Source organism: Papio anubis, chromosome 3, assembly GCF_008728515.1.
Source record: "Papio anubis isolate 15944 chromosome 3, Panubis1.0, whole genome shotgun sequence".
Classification (NCBI taxonomy): Eukaryota; Metazoa; Chordata; class Mammalia; order Primates; family Cercopithecidae; genus Papio; species Papio anubis.
Window position 1 is genome coordinate 14,987,815 of NC_044978.1, and position 20,739 is coordinate 15,008,553.

The following is a 20,739-nucleotide window of genomic DNA, read 5'->3' on the forward strand; positions in this document are numbered from 1 at the left end:
AGACTCTCTAATCTTTCTTTGGAAGACCAACATAATTATATCTCTAGTAGCTAAATAGTTAATGTTTATAGAAACTATAGAATGAAAGGTATCTATTTAATTAAATATTACTTTATGAAAACTCTAATGAAAAAACAGGCTTATCGTATGGAAAGTCAATAAATTTTTATTTTTATAGAAGAAACAATATGATAACACAGATATAGTCATAAGAAAGTATATACATCCCTTTTGTGTTTAAAATATTTCAAGCATTTGGCAAATTTGGGGGTGGTTGGTTTCTCTGACTTTTTGAAAACTATTTCCCTAAACTAACGATGCTCTAGGCTGATCAAATTTGTCCTTTAAAACTATGTATTTTGCTTAGAAACAGTATGAGTAATCTAAATTTTGAAATAAACAGAATCAAAATGAGTCTCAATGTTTGTGCTATGCCCTTTATTGTCATGAGTACTGGTTTACATGGATTTTCTTCAGTACTCTAATTTGGCAGAACAGGCAAAGTAAATAAAATAGTCTCACTGTAGAAAGTTTGCCACAACAGGGGACCTTACATTAATGCAATTATTGCTCCTAGGAAAGTTTTAACTAGGCTCAGCATTGACCTCAGCATCGTATACAGCTTTTTTAAACTTACTTTTTCCTCTGTGAAGGTACCAGAGAATCCTGCGTCTATTCTGAAAGAACACAAGTTTGCTCTTGTATCCAAATTTCCCCACCCCACACTGTCCCAGCCTGCTGTGTGCTGATTACGCACTGCACCATGTCATGGATGCTATCTCCAGTGCTGTGTGTGTGTGCGTATGTGTGTCTGTATGCATGATATGGAAGCATTTTGGCTAGAGTTGCTATTCCCATGTATGATATCATTACTTTAGTCCTGGAGGCTTAAAAAGACATGCCAAGGTATTTCCAAACATGTTTTTTGTTGAGAGTTATGGATGAAATGGGATTGCTTTAATGCATTTCATGTAGCTTCCTCCACAATGCAATGTAATAGTGCAATGGTTTGCTGCAAGAAAACATATGTACACAGTATTCTAGTGCCTGTTTCCCTACTGATGATTATTTATTATTATTTATATATGCAAATGAAATAGGAATGGACCATGAGTTCTAGATTTAAGAAATCCTGACCAAGTTTATGTTTTGCTAGGCACAGTGGTTATCTTTTGAAAAAATAAAGCTATCATTGACTGCATTTTGACCATCTGTACACAAACTTTATTTTATTTACTTATGTTTTTATATGCTGTCTAACTTTAAAAATAATTCAAGATAGCTTCTAAGGATAATAAATAATTGATTTTCTGCCCTGTGCATTTGTTAAGTCTATAGTCTAAGGATAAATACAAATGTACATATATACTATTTTGATGAAAGTGAGAAGGATTCATGTTTGAAAGCCATATGGCATCCATATACACTGATTATTCAATAATCTTTCCATTCCAGGTCAGCTTATGCGTTCTAGAGCTAAGATTTTCTTTAAATAGATTAAGTGTTTCCTACAAATGTCTTCCATGCATACCTGAAGAATAGTTATTTCCCAATAACTTAGATTCAAACAAAATTCTATTTGAATGACTCTAATAACAGGAGTTGAAATTGCATCCTCTCAAATAAGACAAAAATTGTAAGAATTTAGTTATTCCCTGGAAAAAAATATTTAAATATTTAGTTTATGCTAAACTCAGCTATTTCTTATAGCTATATATTCTCTGAAAATCTGTTCAGGACAATAATATTTGACAAAATGATATAATCTCTGTTTAAATTTACATGCATTTGGTGACTTCCATCTCAATGTTAATTAAAATAGAAATGCTGCTTTTTAACATATGATGTCTATTGTAATACCCTATGTCACGCCATAATTATGAGTTGGCAGTAAGTGAATCTAACATACTATGCTATAAATAGATATGTAGATTTTTAAATAAATCATTCCATTGATTTCTTATCTGTCCTCTATAATATTTCATCTAAAACATTAATCTTTCTAAATTTACATTTTTAAATTTTTACATCTTTTAAATTTACCATTTATCAATCTTCAAACCATTTCTGAATCTAAGTTTAATATGCCAATATACACTTGGCTAATTAATAGCGAATTCAGTTGTCATCTATAATAAATGCAGGGTTCTCCTGGAGTGAAATTTCAAATAATTTTATATTAACAATTGACTTACAACAACAAAGTGTTTTTTAAACCTCATCTATAATTGCATTATTTTAGACTTTCCATTTATAAATGATATAAAAATGTGTGTAGATACATGAAACTGAATATTTTATTTTAGACTTGTATTTTAGAAAAACAATTTTAATTCACTCACATTTTTCATCTGTTCTTAATATTCTCAAGGGACAATGATGTTTCCCAATAAAATGAGTCAATGCTGTTTATTAGCAATTTAAAATAATCCACACATTTTGAAATAATATAAGTAGAAATTAATAACAATTTAATTTTCCTTCCTTTATTACATTACCATTTGGTAATAACATTACAAAAAAGTATTTAACAAAAAGACATTTGGAATAATCTATTTAATATTTTAATTGTATAAAGATTGCCCCAAAGGTACCTACTAAGGGAGAAACATTAAGATGCAAATAATGTGTTTAATGCTGTTATACCTTACAGCATTTCACATCATCAATACTTCATGCTGTTCTAGATGCTTAATGTTTTGTTCACACTCAATGGCAATTTTCATGCCTTCATCACTCTCACATCCATGTAAGTTTTCTATTTTCTGGTCATTTTTGAGGACTAAGAAGAAGATACAAAATTAGTCCTTGCCTCACACATGTGTTAGTACACACTATCATGTTTGATGACAGAGATGAAGCAATTTCATTCAATGACTGTATGCACCCTTCTATTTTCTGTCTGTCTCTAATATTTCTAGTTATAACTTGCATTTTATATGAATCAGTGTTTGGCATAATTGAAATAAAATGAAAAGAGACATACAAAGTCTCACAGTATGATATAGAAGCATAATGACTGAAATGTTCTTTTTGTCAGTTTTAAATTTACAGAAAAATGATATTCCTGTAAAAAGAATTGTGTGGTAGCTAAATGGCTGTCTCCATTCTTCATTGCCTACCATTCTAACTTGCTTGAAGCATAGTAAGAAGGTTTACTTGTGGGTAAACTAAACTACTTCTTTAACTTTTTAATCAGCGATTTTGCCCACTTCCTATATTTTATGTTGTCAAGGGCCTTAATTTTATAACCACTAAAGATTGGCTAATACATAATGTCTCTGAGTCAAAAGTTCTAGATATATTTTTTATTCCTTGCTTTTTTGACGTGTAATCCATGAAAATGTAAGCTGAAGCTATTTCCAGAAAATTTAATTATCTCAAAAAAATATTTGAGTGCTAATTACAATAAGGAATATCACTGCACATGTAAGCATACATAAACACAGGATAATTTATGACTGGGTAATGCAAAGCAGAGAAATTAGTAATAAAATATTTCAGTGCTGCTTCTTATTTAGTAATCTAATAATAACAATAAGCTGATAGAAAAGCTTCATCCCTGCTTAAAATTATTGTTTAAGTGAAACCTTTCAAAAAAGTCCCAATAAGCCAGTCATTTAAAAAAATCCCTTGATGTTTTTAAGGTCCAGGGGCTCATGGTCTCTCTCATCCCCTGTCTTCCTGTGAGTGCAGACAGGACCCTATACAGGAGTCTGTTCCTTTCCTTCCCATGGAGCTGACAACCTGTTTCTGAAAGGGCCCTGATATGACTCCACATGCCTCATCTCATGGGCACACTCAGAATGATCTCCACTCTTTCATACAACACATTTAAAACACAAAGACTCTTTGCATAAATTAGATTTGCAAGGAATTCTAGCAGTCACATGGCAAAACTCATGTATTGTAACAATAAGACAGTGAGGACTTGAGGGGTGAATAGCCTTTTTATTTTTATGCTGTTGGTTAATCTTTTAGTGTAATGGTGCACAAATGCAAGGCCTCCTGGAAAACAGGTGACTGGGTAGGCCTATTTTAGATAGTATTTTAGTGCTAGTTTAGTTACTCTGAGTTTAAAACATCTAATAGTAAAATGATTCAAGTTGTTATTAGTATTCTTTCCTTTTGTGTTTGTGCAATTTCTAGAATAATGTAATATTACACTCAAAATATTAATAATATAATAGCAGCAATTTGAGTGCTTTGTCCGGTGTTTTATATTTTCTCTCGCCCTGAAAGAACTGATAGATAGTATAATAAATATTTTGCAGGAATAGGAAACCAAGAATCAAGAGAGTTAAGTAGCTAAATTAAGGCTATGCAGACTTTGCATGTCCTTGTCATCTCATCTCTAATAATTAAATGTTTTAATTGACCATTCCAATATCTGCTTAAGCCTTTGCTCTCTGGGCAGATGGGATATGATATACTCTTCCTATGCTGTGCTCTTGGGCCATGTTATACATTTTGGGTTAAAATGTGTTCCGTTTTTCAGTGAGATCTATTTGAGAAGCCCAAACTGATATAAAAATGCCTTGTTCCAAGCCCTTAATAGTGTATTCAGCTATGACTTTTGTTACAATGTAAACAAAACCCAAGATGGAATGTCTGTCAATTTCAGGCAAACGCCACTGAATCCTCCAGAAACCATGGGCAAGAACCCTAAGTATTTCATCTACAACTATGTGTTAGCACTTGTCCTTAGAAGATTCAAGTCAAAAGCAATTTTCATACAGGTTTTCTCTTGTTGATACTCAGGACAAGCTCTCACCACAACATGGGACTTTTCATTGGTGAACTAGGTGGTCTGTTTTGCCTCCGTTGGAAGAGAGTCATGAGGTTCAGACCATTCTGGGTACTCAACTGCAGGGTCCATCATTGGCCCATTGTCACATAGGGGTTTTTTACATGGACAGAATACACTTCACCAGAGTCACTCCCATTGAGTTCGTCTTGAATATACTATTTTAATTTTGTCATGGCACTTAGACTGGAATGCTTTGACATCACCCATGATGGTGTAGGTATCTCAGGCCTAAATATAGACTGATGTCCTTCAGATTCCTTTGGTTTTGGGGGCTATTTCTAACCAGAACTCAAAAGAATACCAGTAGCTGTCATTCACGTAGATTATACCTGCTGACAGAGTCAGAGGATTTTCTAGTCTAGAATCCTGGCAACTACCTTAGAGTGCCACTATTGAGCTTTTTCCAGAAACTCCAGTCTATGTGTGTTTTAGCAAAGGATACTTGTACAATCAGTGAATTTTAAGACCTCAGAGAGACCAGCTTGGCTACTACGTGCCTTAGATCGCCCACAGTCTGCTTTAGTTTCCCTTTGAAATTCCATCTGGTTACCTTATACAGTGGGGCCAATAGAAATCCAAAATGTACCTGCCAAATTTCAACAGTGCCACAAGTTTTTTCTTTCTTTCTTTCTTTTTTTTTTTTAATAGTAGAATGCAGAAGAAATAAAAGTTTGTCCTTTAATGTTTGTGACTTGTAGCTAATGTCCTCAGACAAGGTTATGCCTTGTAAGTGGACTCATGGGGCTGGACCTTGCATCTTATCTGGATTAATTAGCCACCCGTACCGAGTCAAAGATGCCACTAGTTTCCAAACTCTCCTTGACTTTCTGTTTGGTGAGGGAAATTATCATTTATTAAACAACTTACTTTTGACAATGATCTGGACCAAATTGTTTCTTATCCGGTTGTGACAACATACTGGAGAATTTAGGTTCCCTTAGGGATGGACAGTAAGATTATAATTGTGTCCACCTCACATGAAGACATGCTGTGTTTTACTTTTTTGTACCATTGAGACTAAAAACAAAGCATCAGTCAAGTCTATCAAATCCAACCAGCCATCTCTGTCCTTAACTCTTGGATAGAGTTTTGTGTCCAAAACTCTTGAATAGTTTTCACCACATCCAGCCAGCATGGTAGAGGCTGTTGGGAAACTTCTTTACTGAACCCAAATAGCCAACAGTCAGCCTGTAGGATCCATCTAGCTTTATAGGCCACACAGGCTATTCTAGAGAGAATTAATGAAAACCAGCACCCCTGCGTCATTCCCTTAATCAGATCTGAGAGTTCCTGTAATCTTCCCGCAAAGGAAGATTTAGGCAATTCTAAGGGCTCCCATTTTATTACATCCAATTAAAACTGGGCTAAGGAATGACTTGCCCAGGACTAGGCTCAAGCCAGAGATGCCAAGATCCTTCATTTATGTATCACATCTTTTCCAATCATACATTTGGTTAAAGGCAGTGCCACCTACTGAGTATATCTTACTCTCTTTTTTCCTACCTACAGTATTTAGTGTGACCATGATACCTACTATTATAGCTGATCCTTTGCCTCCTTCCCTGCTCAAGCAGTTTCTCTTTCAGTCTTTATATTGCTCTCCTGTTCCCCAGCATATTACTACATATTTTGCTCTGGCATCAGGTAATTGCAAGAAGCTGTGTTCACTACCCCCATGACAATTCATCTTTAACCATAGCACAGTCATAGCATCCCATTGAGAACTGGGCAAGGAAATCCTGGCCTTCCAGTCAGGCTGTTTTGTTTCAGCTGCCTTAACTGATGGAGTAAATTTAGTACCCTATGTCAGTGCCCTTTGTTCCATTCCTCATTGGCACCGTAGGATTTAACTTCTGAGCTTAGGGGAGTCCGCTGCCAAAACTGGAACAGATTTCCATCCTCCCAGCAGGCGATAATGTGCCGGGAAATCATTCACAGAAATCCTGTCAATTTTTGCTGTGTCCTTTTTGTGTCTTATCAGCCACCTAAAGAGAGCTTATAGATGTACCTCTGGCCATGATCTTTCTTCTGAACAGCCTAGATTTTCTTCTCATCAGTAAAACCTAGTATAGCAGCTGCAAGAGTTAATGTACCCATGAATCTAAATACCCTCCTGCCTTCCCAGAATAAGGGCCACATGCCTAAGGACTCTCCTAACCCAGTGCCTACCTGAGTTTTGGTCGGGAGATATGGTTTGGGTAGGCTCCTTTCTGACTGTCATATGGCCACCCCAGATTTGCTGCTATACGTCACATTATCTACTCTTCTGTAGAGGTATTACATTTCACAGCAGTGAGAGCATCAATCAGTTTCCCTTCACAGCAGCGATTGATTGATTGATTGATTGATTGAGTTTGAGATGGAGTTTTCACTCTTGTTGCCTAGGCTGGAGTGCGATGGTGTGATCTTGGCTCACTGCAACCTCTGCCTCCCAGGTTCAAGTGATTCTCCTGTCTCAACCTCTTTAGTAGATGGGATTGCAGGCATGTACCACCACGCCTGGCTAATTTTCTTTTGTATTTTTAGTAGAGACAGGGTTTCGCCATCTTGGCCAGGCCAGGCTGGTCTCGAATTCCTGACCTCAGGTGATCCACCTGCCTCCGGCCTCCCAAACTGCTGGAATTACAGGCGTGAGCCACCACACTCAGTCCTCAGCATGGATTTATACTGCCCCAGGCTTCACCTACCCTAAAAGGGGTCATTGAAATTACACCTGCCAGTAATTCCTGAATGATAACACTGCAGCAGATTGGGGGTTAGCATTCACACCAAACATTACTTTTCACACTATAGCATCCAAAAACATGTTATTAGCTCCTCAGTCAATTAAACTAAAGATCCAGGAAAGCATGAATTCCCTAGAAAACTGCTACCACTTCTTAGCAAAGTGACCCAGTTTCTTTACGCTTTGTCCAATTTGGTAGCTACTAGCCACATGTGGTTATTAAGCACTAGAAATTTAGAGTCTGAATTGAGACATACTGTGAATGTAAAACACATGCCAGGTTTCAAGGACTTCGTATGAAATAGAGAATGAAAACTATCTCATTTTTTACTTCAATAAATGTTGAAAAGATATTGTGAACATACTGAGTTAATTTTTTTTTCAAACTGAAATTATTTTGACCTGTTTCCTTTAACTTGTTAAATGTAGCTAATGTAAACATTAAAATCACACACATGGCTTTTATTTGTGGCTCACATTATGTTTTTATGGAACAGGGCTGCACTATAGTCACTAGTTTGCAGTGTCACTTGCCTGGAGTTGCAGAAGGGAATATTAAAATTAAGTGTGGTGTCCTTCCAAGTACCAACTGGGCTTTTGTTTTCATCTTGAGCTCAGGTCATGAAGCTGCTTGCTTTACTGGCTGTGTCTTTCCCTTAAGTAGTTTGTTTCATGAGGATGATTTTTTTTTTCTTTTCTTTTTTTTTTTTTTTTTGAGATGGGATCTCTCACTCTGTAACCCAGATTGGAGTGCAGTGGCACAATCTTGGCTTACTGCAGCCTCTGCTTCCCAGTTCAAGCAATCCTCCCACCTCAGCCTCCAGTTAGCTGATCCCACAGGCGCCCACCACCACACCTGGCTCATTTTTCGTAATTTTGATAGAGATGGGGTTTTGCCATGTTGGCCAGGCTGGTCCCCAACTCCTGAGCTCAAGCAATCCACCTGCCTCAGCCTCCCAACGTTCTGGGATTACAGGCATGAGCCTCCACCCCCAGCCCCCAAAATTATTAATAGGAAACAAGGAATTAACTGTCTCTTGAGCCACTTTACCCTCAGTTTTATCTCACCGATCATCCATCTACCAATTCAACAGGGGATAAACCTGTGCCATCCAGATTCCAATAGTAAAATTCAGCATGTTATTTTCTGTAGCACTTTGACTACCTCAAAACCAGGTTGGATCAGCATTAGATTCTCCTCAGAACTCCCTCCTGGAACATTTGGTCATATTGAGTCTCAAAGTTTGAAAGCCTGGTCAGCTTTTGTCCACCATTGCTGAGATTTGGGGTTCCAATTGTCATACAGACTCTCAGAACACCCATAGGCTTTAATCTAACCTTATGTTCACTCAGTCTCCTAGGAGGACGTGAGGCAGGAAACCCATCAGGCCTCCAGCATCTGCCTTGCACAGGAGACTCAGCAAGTTCTCAAGAGCACAGCTTATTTTGCCTCTCATCACACAGGACACATAGGTACAGCTGCCATGGACAAAAGTCAGGGTGTATATGATCGCCTTCACACAGAGAATCACAGCCTTTGTTCCAAACCACACTTGTACACCACCTAGTCACTTGGGCCAAAGATCTTCAGGCCAATGCACAGCTCCCCCAATGCAGGTGCAGCCCCTCACAGTAAATAAGGCCGACTCCAATTCCCTCTGTAGCTTACCTCTATTGTTTTCAAGGAAATGATGCTTTAGGAATTAGGGGTCATTCTCAGCACTCCTGTAACAGCCCAGGCTGGATGTTAACTCTTTACTCACACTCAGGTATATGGAAAGATACAATTGAGAAAAATTCAATTGCTCACTAATATGTTAATTTTAAATAGATTATCTCTGTTTTGAGATGAGCAGCTAAGGTCTCTAAAGATTTTAAAATCAGTTATTCATAACAGATAATTAGAAAGGTAATCAATGAATTCTGCTTTACTAAGCACATCAGCTATAATCCTGATATCTGAGCATTTTGATAATGAATTTCTCAACTGCTTCAGTTAACATGTCAATACCTCATTGGAAATGCTCCCTGAGAAGTTATCTTTTGTCTTACTTTGAGATAGATTTTTTTAACACATAGGTTGCTATAGTTTAAAAGCCTATTTTATACTTCAACATTCAGCTGATTTATACGCAAAATAGTGCAAATTACCCAGGTAGCGTACATTTTCCTTTAGAAATGCACACACCAGCATGATTTTCTAAGTTATAAGGATACTATTTTAGCACTTATATAAGAATGATTTAATTCCAATTTGTAAGATATGGAAAACTTTAAGGCAAATTATAAATTTGCCTTAAAATTTTCATGGATGCCAAAGAAATGGTAGTCTAAATGAACATGCTTATTAAAGAATACTGGAAAATTGATTTTCAATTTTTGCAAGCTTACAACAGTAGTCTCAGGTAGTTTGGACTGTCCGTTTTTCTTTCAAACTTGTGTTCTCAAAATTCAATTGTTTATATATTTTAGAGTCAAAATATTTTCCAATAATCACATACTTTTGTTTTTCAGGTGGAATCATGTTACTTTCATAATTCCCCAAATAACTATTTTATATCTTACTGTATCAACTTTGGTCATCTTCTCATTTTAGAATCCATAATAACTTCTATTTTTTCACTTTCATACTTTATAATATATTATTCATTGAGGAGCTACTTTCATAGAACCAACATAATTTTCTTTTTCTTTTTTTCTTTTTTTTTTTTTTTTTTTTTTTCAGACAGAGTCTCACTCTGTCGCCCAGGCTGGAGGCCAGTGGCGCGATCTCGGCACACTAAAACCTCCACCTCCAGGGATCAAGCGATTCTCCTGCCTCAGCCTCCCGAGTGGCTGGGACTACAGGCGCATGCCCCCACACTCAGCTAATTTTTGTATTTTTAGTAGAGACGGTGTTTCAGTATGTTGTCCAGGATGGTCTCAATCTCCTGACCTCGTGATCCACCTGCCTCAGCCTCCCAAAGTGCTGGGGTTACAGGCACGAGCCACTGTGACCGGCCCATAATTTTCAAGAGTTCAAGCCAATTATTTTACCTTTTATATTATTATGAAAAAGTATTATCATAGGAGAGATATAACAACGTTATTAAATGTCTTCTCATCTTTTAGACCTTCAATTTAGTAATCAAATAAACCCTTACTCATTGGTAGACAGCTACCATTACATTCTAAATAAATGTATTAAAGTAAATTATTAATTTGCATTATGTTATTAAATATTATATTTCATAAGCATACTTCATTTATTATATATTATTAAATAATTTTTATTTAAATTTTTCTTTAAGTCCTTTCATTTACAAACATGGAAAATTATCTTCAGTTTGCCACATTTAAAAGAGATGATACTTTTTAGAAGAACATAGTAATAATAAATTTATGTAAAGTTTATGTTCTTAACATGAAATAAACTTCTGCCAGATATAATTCACAATTTCAACCAAACTAATGTGCCTGAAAGGTAGTCGTATATAAACTAGAATACATGACTATCTTCTAAGTATTCCACAAAGGTTACTGTAAAACAGAAAAGTAGCATACAGGGAGAATAACATAAACCAAGCAGTATTATGGAACTAGACTGTATTTTCTGAGGAATTGACTTTGAATTGAAAGAAAAAGCTTGAAAAGGTTTGTCTCCGTGAGAAAGAAAAATTCAGTCAATGATCCTGGTATGCTCCCCTTCAACATCACACATTTAGCCATTTAAACAAATAATGTAAAAAAAAAAAAAAAAAACTAGTTTATGAATATATATAACACATAGATTTTATCTTGTTTTAATTTAGATATTCAAGCAATATGCAGAAAATACCAGAGTTTAGTTTTCCCATTAAAACATAGCCTTTGGGATTTCACATTTATTAATGGGCACATCAACACAATGTGGCAGGATAAATAAATAAAACTTCAATGGGGAATCAAAACCAATTCATCTTTATATGCTTCAGTTACCTTTTCCTTATATTAATGTAAACATTAATTGTGATAAAATTGGTTATGATTCTGAGATGCCTGTTATACATGCTCTATTCTATTATTAAAGGGACTTGTCACATTTTCTTTGACAGGATGATGAGGTAAGGGAAAGCCGATTCAGCTTCACAGCCTATGGAATGGGACCATGTCTACAAGCAAAGGACGGCATGACTCCAAAGGGCCCCAACCACCCTGTCCAGGTAATGCCAAAAAGCCCTGATGAAATGAGGAAGGTCTTTATCGACCGGGCCAAGAAGATTGACACCATCTCCCGAGCCTGCTTCCCATTAGCTTTTTTGATTTTTAATATTTTCTATTGGGTTATCTATAAAATTCTTAGGCATGAAGATATTCATCAGCAGCAAGATTAAGTCTCTGGGGGCATGCAAGTGCAAATGGTCACTTCACAAGAAAGTGTCTCTGCCATAGGTGTGTATGTGTATATGTGTGTGTGGTGTATAAATGATGACCATTGTATTAAAATGGCATATGGAAAAGGTTCGCATTTTGGTTAGCTATGCAAAGTCATGAGAGATAAGATTCTTTTAATGAATATAAAATATTTATTAGGGGATTCTATTTCATATTAATTCTAGGTGATTTGTTTTTTCACAGTAAACCATGTAAGTGGAAACTTTACTGCCAATGTGTTTATATGTTATATAATATCTCATAATAACAGACATGAAAACTACTTTGGAATTCCTTAATTTGTAATTCAATGCTATTAAATCATACAAAAGCAAATTTTGCACAGTAAATTTTATGAAAGGAAAAGGGGGAAATTATAAAGATAATAAAAACCAATAATTTGAGATTTAAAACTATTTTCTTATAGTATAGTTATGAAATGGGAAAATAATTAGTTACAGTGGGAAATTCACTCATATTAATGGAGGATTGTACATATAAATACTATTTAACCAATATATGTAATTTTGAAAATTTTTAAATAAGAGCATTAAAAGACTTCAATGGTTTGGAATACTAAATTTAATTGTTTAGAATAATAAATTTTCCTCTGTGCAAATTTAAAACAAATAACATAAGAGATCGTGTTACAGTCACAATCTACTTTTCTTAAACTTTATATCTCTAGGAACGAAGGTGGAAATATGGAAAACAACTTTGTTTTCAAATAAGTATTATAGCTATGTATTTTTAGTTATTGCCAAACATTGAACAATTCAAGCCAGCACCTTGTTTTTGTTAGACTTTTAATAGCTGCTTAACTGTGTGTGATTGTGTTTAATAATTTGATATAACTGAACAAAATTCAGTAAGACTTTTATATTTTAGTTTAGAAGGTGACTTTAAAATTCAATGGGATTAAAGTATTTACATTTTGATAAAAATGAATACAATGAAAACAAAAATGGATTCATGAAAGATTTTTTAATAAAAACAATTTTCCCAGCAATGTTTTATGGGTCTCAACTCCTATCTCCAAATATAAGGAGGGAAAGTTTTAATTTTAAATGATATAAGTAAGTCATTTCTATAAAGTGGGGACTGTTTTTCTATTTCTGAATTAATGATTTCAAAATCTAAGCCATTCGCAAGATGAAAATAATTTTAAATGAAATTTTTACGTAAAATTTTTCAATGACCCCCATGGGAGTACTTCAACAATAACAGAGCATTAGTAACTTGTTTTTTGCAGTGTAATTGGGTGCAAATGTATGATAGAGTTCTTGGTAAACAGAACCAGACTCTGACTCTTTTTCAGTTTTGCTATTTTTTTTTAACTATTTTTACCATAAATGTATTTGGGAAAGCTTTGGAATGCCTTTTAGGTATTTTAATTATTGGTCAGATGCACAAACTAAGTCTGCCAAATTATTCACAGAGAAAACTTTAAACACTAAGAAAACAATGAATTCAGATGTACAATAGAAAAGCCAGTTATTTAACGAGATGCTGTTTTCTGCCCTTCAACCACTCTCAAATTAAAAGCAAAAACTACCATTTAAAACTAAAACCTTTACAATGTTATTATACATCAGCTTATACAATTGTAATTTTTAAAAATAACATTTTAAAAAATAGTAAATGTTAAGCAGTTTTTACTAGTAAAATACCAAGTTCCTCTCCTTTATAAGTAACTTAAAACAACAATATAAGGAAATAACATTATGTTTGGCATTATGTGCAAATGCCACAACTAAAAGAATTTGTTACTCTCTATGTACCCACGTTGAGGACTGTGCATGTGAAAATTAAACACATGCTTCTTCATTTGGTGTGTATTTAACAAAACCATGGAAACATATTCTTGTGCTAAAGATAGAGCAAGATATGTCATTTGTATTCCTTGAGAATTAGCAGGAGAGTTCGAGGTAATTATAAGCTACATCATCTTGATGTGTCTCTGAAATACCTGAATATGTTTTTCTATACTTTCCACATCTTATTTCAAGTTTCCCAACATTGCTTAAGTGAATTCTGCCAGGAGCAAACAGAAATATAATGAATGCAAACATGCTTACTTCCAAAAGAAATTCACAGACATCACTTGTTTCCATATTTGAGAATATTAAAAATGTGTCTTTTTTAAATCTGAAATTTAGAAAGTGAAAATACCAAACATGAGACAATGTTGTCAACAAGGACGTTGGTGCATTAGAAGTCTATCTCAAAAGTATTGTACTTTCCTTAGGCATAGTTTTCCTTTCCTATTACGTTTGTCACTGTCTTACTGCACTAAGAAAATACTTTAACAGCTTTCACTCACAAGGCAACAGTGACAACGCACATGTGGCTGAATCCAATACCTTTAAAGGAATGTGTCTCCTCCTATGAACTCTTATTGACCTTTTAAAACTGAAAAATTACATCGCAATTAGCATCCTGAGATAATATTTGCCTCAGTAAGCCCTGTGTCCAACCAGAATATTTCAAATTAAACCAACCAAAAAATTATCAATGACAAGAAATTAAAAACGTGTGCATATACATTAACTACTCTACACACAAATTGGAATTCCAATGTGCATATTCTGAAGTATTTTTAAAAAGCCACATTAGAAAATACGGGATTTTTGTGTATGCAGTTTATATCATTTTCTTAAAAAGCATTATTTGTATCTCAATCATTGAAATATCTGGTTCCATAGCATATGAATTTATAGGCTATTTTATACATTAGCATATATGTTCTCAACCTTTTCTTTCTTTCCCAACCATTAGAATTAGACTTAAACCATGAGGCTCTAGAACTTACTTTACAACTTTAAATAGATTCAAGAATCACTGTATTTGCAAGAAAGCTGAGGGTGTTTAAAACTTCTCTAACCCTTCCAAAAGTTTCTCCATGGCACTTGCCTGGAGAGCCCATCCAACTCTTGGTGGCTATATTAGGGAATCAACCGGGCTATTCATCTTATTCTAGAATGAATTCTTATTCTGTTGATATATTCCAATAACTTGTATCTTAATTTGCAATTATAAGTGCTTGTATATTTGTGTATCCCTAAGACATGAATTCATATATTAGTTTATGAATACCCAGGATCTCATGGAAGGTAAGGGAAATTTTAGAAAAAAAATGAAGAAATGATCTAAATGTTTAACAGAAGAGAGCAAGCTGTTCACTATTTTAGTACTCAGTGCAACTTAAGTGGTTATAATATTTGAAAAAAGATTTAGATGTATCTTCCATACTATACATCCCTTTTTCTGAACTTTTAATTCCACTTTTTAAAATATGCTTTTCTATTTCTCTCAACACAACATACTTCAACCTGCTGGTTACTTGGGAGGACTGAATATTATACTGGCAGCTAAATTTTTCTTTCATCTATAAAGTACACATTCCAGGAAATGGACATGAGACAATACAAGAGACTTGCCAAAATTGACATAGAAAATACTTGCAGTATATTGTCAATGGAAAACAAAGAAACTGACAACACCACGATTCACAAGAGTCCCATAAAAATTTACAACACTCTAATAACAAAATTCTGAGAACAAAAATGTATCCAATGAGCCTTAGACAGATAGCATTAACAGTCTTTGAGGTCATGATATCTTCTACTCCAAAAGTGATTCCACACTCTTTGCAACATAGATAATAGCATAAACTCCCAAAATTCATCAGTATATATGACCTGTATTTTTCATCTAGTTAATATTGAACTAGCAAAGAAAAGCAAACCATTCCAAATATAAGACAATCTGGTGTTAATACAATATATTAGAAGACATAGTGTATATGTTCACAAGGATTCCCTCCTGCGAATAAAACACCCATGATACCCATTGTATCTTGTTCCTGAATTAAGAGACCTCTGCCTCAGCAGATACATTGGTTTTTATTTTCTTATTTGTGTACTACAGTGGTAAACATAGCCATGGCAATTTTTTCATTGCTATATAAACTTTGCATGAATAAATAAGCAGTGTACACTGTAAATTGCATTAATTTAATTAACTTTAAAATTAAACTTTTATCTCAGCCCCCCTCCTCTTTATAAACATACTGATATTAAAAAGTGAACTTCCATAGGGAGACACCTGGTACTCCAATTACTTAAAAAGTAAAGTGATGCATATTCTTCCATAACAAAGATACTTACAGGCCATGTATAAAATATAACTCCCTACAATTTAAACAGAACTAGGACAGGGAAAAATATCCTGGGGAAGCTTCTTTGAGATATAAGGCCAAGAGATATAATTCAAAGTTAGTAGCTAGGACCCACTTACCTGTTTTTTTTGGTCTACATTTTACATCTTAATAATGCCTTCATCTCTTCCCTTTCCCTCTCTCTCTCTCTCTCACACACACACACACACACACACACACACACACACTGGTAATGAGATGAATTCTTTCAGATTAAAAATACAAAGACAGAAAATTTTCCTAGACAAAGGTTCATAATCCTGTGACATGTTTTGCAATATTAAGTCATTGCTGGTGGAAAATATGAACCATGCAGTCATTCGATTTGGCCAGCTCTTGATCATGCAACAATCTTTTGCCTCAAAAACACATAAACAAAGCTAACTGGATCGAGTCTTTAACCCTTAACAACCGAATTCTAAAACACTATTTGAACCATTTTTGAAGAACAGCTAAATAATTGTCAGAAAGCTTTTTCAAAAGACAGCTAATAATATAGGATGACTTTGTAGTGTCTGAACAGGTGGTTTTCTCAGTACTTTTGATGGTTAACATGTAAACAAAGAGGAGAAATTTAAGGTGATAGAGTATTATTTTTCAAAAGTGATTCTGAACCCTGGCTATGTATTGGAATTCCTTACACAGTTTAAAAATACATACATATGCTTGGTATCCAATATAGAAGATTATGATTTAATCACTGATTAAACAAATATTCATTGAGTACCTTATGTGTGCCTGGCACTGTCCCAAGTGCTAAATTTATTATCTTTGGAATAAGATATGAAATTGTGGATGATTGAAAAAATTCCAAAACCGAGAGAATTGATGTGAGCTTACACAAGCTTGTTCTCTTAATAAGGATCAATTTAACACTTTTTAAGTTTTATAATTTTTTCTTCCTTCATGCAACTAATTTTAGTTGTCTCTCCTTTATATTCTTAGAATTAAAAATAGACCCGGCCCGGTGGCTCATGCCTGTAATCCCAGCACTTTGGGAGGCCGAGGCGGTCAAATCACTTTAGGTCAAGAGTTAAGACACCAGTCTGGCCAACACGATAAAACCCCGTCTCTACTAAAAATACAAAAATTAACCAGGCGTGGTGGTGGGTGCCTGTAATCCCAGCTACTCAAGGGAGGCTGAGGGGGAAGAACCACTTGAGCCCAGGAGATGGAGGTTGCAGTGAGCCAAGATCGCACCACTGCACTCCAGTCTGGGTGACAGAGTGATACTCTGTCTCAGAAACAGACAAATGAAAAAAGAATTTAAAATAAACCTTTGATGTGTTTCAGTTCAGCTTTCCTCCCAATGTCAGAATCTTCACTATTACATTATCCACATTCTCTGAGCACCCAAAGAGCAACTGGTAGCTCATTACTCTGAGGACAGTCTTCTGTTCCATTGTGGCATAACTCTAGATGATAAAAATGTTAATCTTCATCAAAAAATGACTTTTCCTTCCTAAAATATCAAGTAAGTTTATTGCCCTCATGTAAGACAACCAGCATATATTTTCACATTTCTGTTGTCTGCGTTTAAGTTCAATCAACCCCTTATCACTAGCTTTATTCTTACTTAAACCATTCATGAGAGCATTGTAAGTGTTAAACAATGATGAGACATTTTCAGGCTTATAAAATAATGAAATATAAAATGAATTATCTACATAGATAAATAGAAATTGATGAAAATTTCTATGTACATTATTTTCAGGAACTGTTAATGTCTTCCTGTAATTTAGCAATAAATTTAAATTAAATATTTTTAAATTTATTTCAGATATGAAAATATTATATAAAACTCTACAAAGTAATATGAATTAAAAAAAAAAACTAGCAGCAAACCATATTAACCATATGATGTATTTTTAGAGTAAAGCTATAACAAAAGTACAAGGGATTAAGTTGTTTTATTTTAACGGCTGCTTTTTCTCTGGGGTGGGTTTAGCAATGGTGCCTTTGGGCAACCCCGCTCACATACATATTATCTAGCCTGGCTGGTTAATAGTAAGGAGTTGTGACTTAAATGCCAGGAAAGGATTCAGATGTGAAGTTATACTTGAATATGCTTGAATAATTTTGCACTTCTTCACTTTTTTCTCTATGAATTATTCAATGGTCATTCCTTAAATTTGTATTTTAATGTATGATAAATGATAATACTGGGGGGGAGTAGAGTGAAGTACACTGACATTCTACAGATATAATATGATATGCTATGAAAAACAAAACAAAAAGAAAATGTGCCATATATTTTCCATGTACCATCTTTATATGATATACAGTGACTTCATTATTAGTGAGTCAAGTTGTTTAAAGAACTACCAAAAAAAGTATTGCTATTTTATGGTTTTTATGGTGTAAATTATTTTTCTGTCTTCTTGAGTCTTATGTCTAAGTCAGTCTTCCTTGTCCAGATACTGTCATATTTTTCCAGGAAATTATACTGAACATATACTTAAAAATTTATGCACGATTTTATCAACTTGTTTTTCATTATATTATATTTAGTTCAATTTTGCAACTAACAAACTCTCTATCAGAGTCATTAACCTGTGAACAGTATAAAGTATTTATCATGTAACTGTAGATAATTTGATCAGAAACAATAAAAATGAACACTTTTCAAGAATATGGATACCTCTTTTGTCTAATTTTTTTACAGAACAAATTTTACCAAAGAATCATGTTGTCTTCCTGACAAAAATCATACTCCATTCCTGGTCTCATGAAAACTATTACATCTAGGATTACATAGTCGGTGATATATCATTCAAAGAAGTCTTAACATATGCATTTCATTATAGGAAAAGCACAGTGAGAAGGATGGTGAACGGAACTTTTCTACTAAGGACAGAATGAGAGAAGATGTGTTACTAACTAGAAAAATGACTTGGCATTAGTGTATTTGTAGTTTTTGTTTGTATGTTTGAAAGACTTCTTAAAATCTGTTTATTGAAAAAACCACTTTCACTTGACTTACCCGTACAGACTATTTCAAAAAGGAATACTCATCTTTTTTTTAAATCTATAATTTCATCTTTCTTTTTTCCTCCACAGAGTTACATTGGAGGTTAGTGATAGAATACTAGTAAAGAAATAAGAATTTTTTTTTTTTTTGACACGGAGTCTCACTCTGTCACCCAGGCTGGAGTGCAGTGGCGCGATCTCAGCTCACTGCAAGCTCTGCCTCCCGGGTTCAAGTGATTCTCCTGCCTCAGCCTCCCGAGTAGCAGGGACTACAGGCACGTGCCACCTCACCTGGCTAATTTTTTGTATTCTTGGTAGAGATGGGGTTTCACCGTGTTAGCCAGGATGGTCTCAGCCTCCTGACCTTGTGATCTGCCCGCCTTCCAAAGTGCTGGGATTAGGGGCATGAGCCACCACACCCAGCCAAGAAATTTAAGAAAGTATTCCAATTTCGTATGTGATAATTAGTCTGTCATTTTTAAAGTACCTATAATTAATATGTAACAGTCTTTGACACTTTTATATATTGACTGGCACAAATTTCAGGAAAAAATCTTAGATTGAAAATTCCTTGCTAAATCAGCATGATGGTTTTCTTCAATGAGCTGGCCTTCATTAATAGCTTACATAGTTCATACCGTGACATCAGCAAAAACTCTGTGCTGAAATGCTGCCATAGAATCAAGCCAGCTTCTCTGTAAGTACAAGTGCTAGTGGTATCTATGGGTAATAGATCCCTAAACAAAAGGTATAGGAATAAATGTAATGTGACCACACTGAAAAGGATGAGAAGCTTATTGGTAAAGTATGATTTATTAAGTCAATTTGCACTACTATGGTTTAAAATATTTTCATTACTCTCATGATATTCATCATTTTCTGCATCACTACATTATTTATTTTTCTCTACACAGTTTATTTCAATATACTCTTGCTGACAGTTGCTTTCTGTCTTGATAAACTGATTTTCTAAATATATTCCTTCTTTGTAATTTTGTATAATTTCCATTTTTAATTACACATTCATTGGAATCCTAAATTGAATGAGGCCATATTTACTGAACTACACTATAAATATTTAGTTTGTTTTTATGTTTCTTTATATTTGTATATTTGACCCCATGTGTTGTCTTACCAAGTTATCTCTGTTGATGCTCTTCACCCAATATTGTACTGCTCTGACAGTATCTAAAAATTCACTTGGGCAAACGGTTAACTGGAAGCTGGGTTGTGAACAGAAGCTGGCACTCTGAAAGAAAATCAGAGCTGGATATAAGTTAAAGCAGTGAAGGCAAATTTTATTCGGGAACTATTGCATTGGGGACAGAGAGACCTCAGTATATAACTGGGTTGCATTCTGAATACTAGGACAAGTGAGGATTTGGGATAAGTGAAGGTCAGTGGGTGGAAAATTACTAGAGAGAAAACCTCACAGGGATTCCGGCTAAACTGACTTAGCAAAATTCTTGCTGAATGCAGGCAGGGTGATAAGATACTGAACGTGGGGGGATAAGAAATTTGATTAGATATCAAGGATAAGGGATTTTCGTTAAACTGAACCAGCAGAATTCTTGCCTAATTGAACTAACTAGGCCAAGAACAGAACCCAAGTTGGGCCTAATC

At 34.7% G+C, this 20,739-nt stretch overlaps 1 protein-coding gene across 1 annotated transcript in view; it reads left to right on the plus strand.

Annotated features, from left to right (window-relative positions):
* The window catches only part of GLRA3 (glycine receptor alpha 3), a 138,721-nt gene extending 119,941 nt beyond the window's left edge, over window positions 1-18,780 (plus strand). The window contains 1 exon segment of the mRNA XM_031664109.1: window positions 11,609-18,780. Coding sequence (XP_031519969.1) covers window positions 11,609-11,887 — 279 coding nt within the window. The 3' untranslated portion in view covers window positions 11,888-18,780.
* Window positions 18,781-20,739: the final 1,959 nt, after the last annotated feature.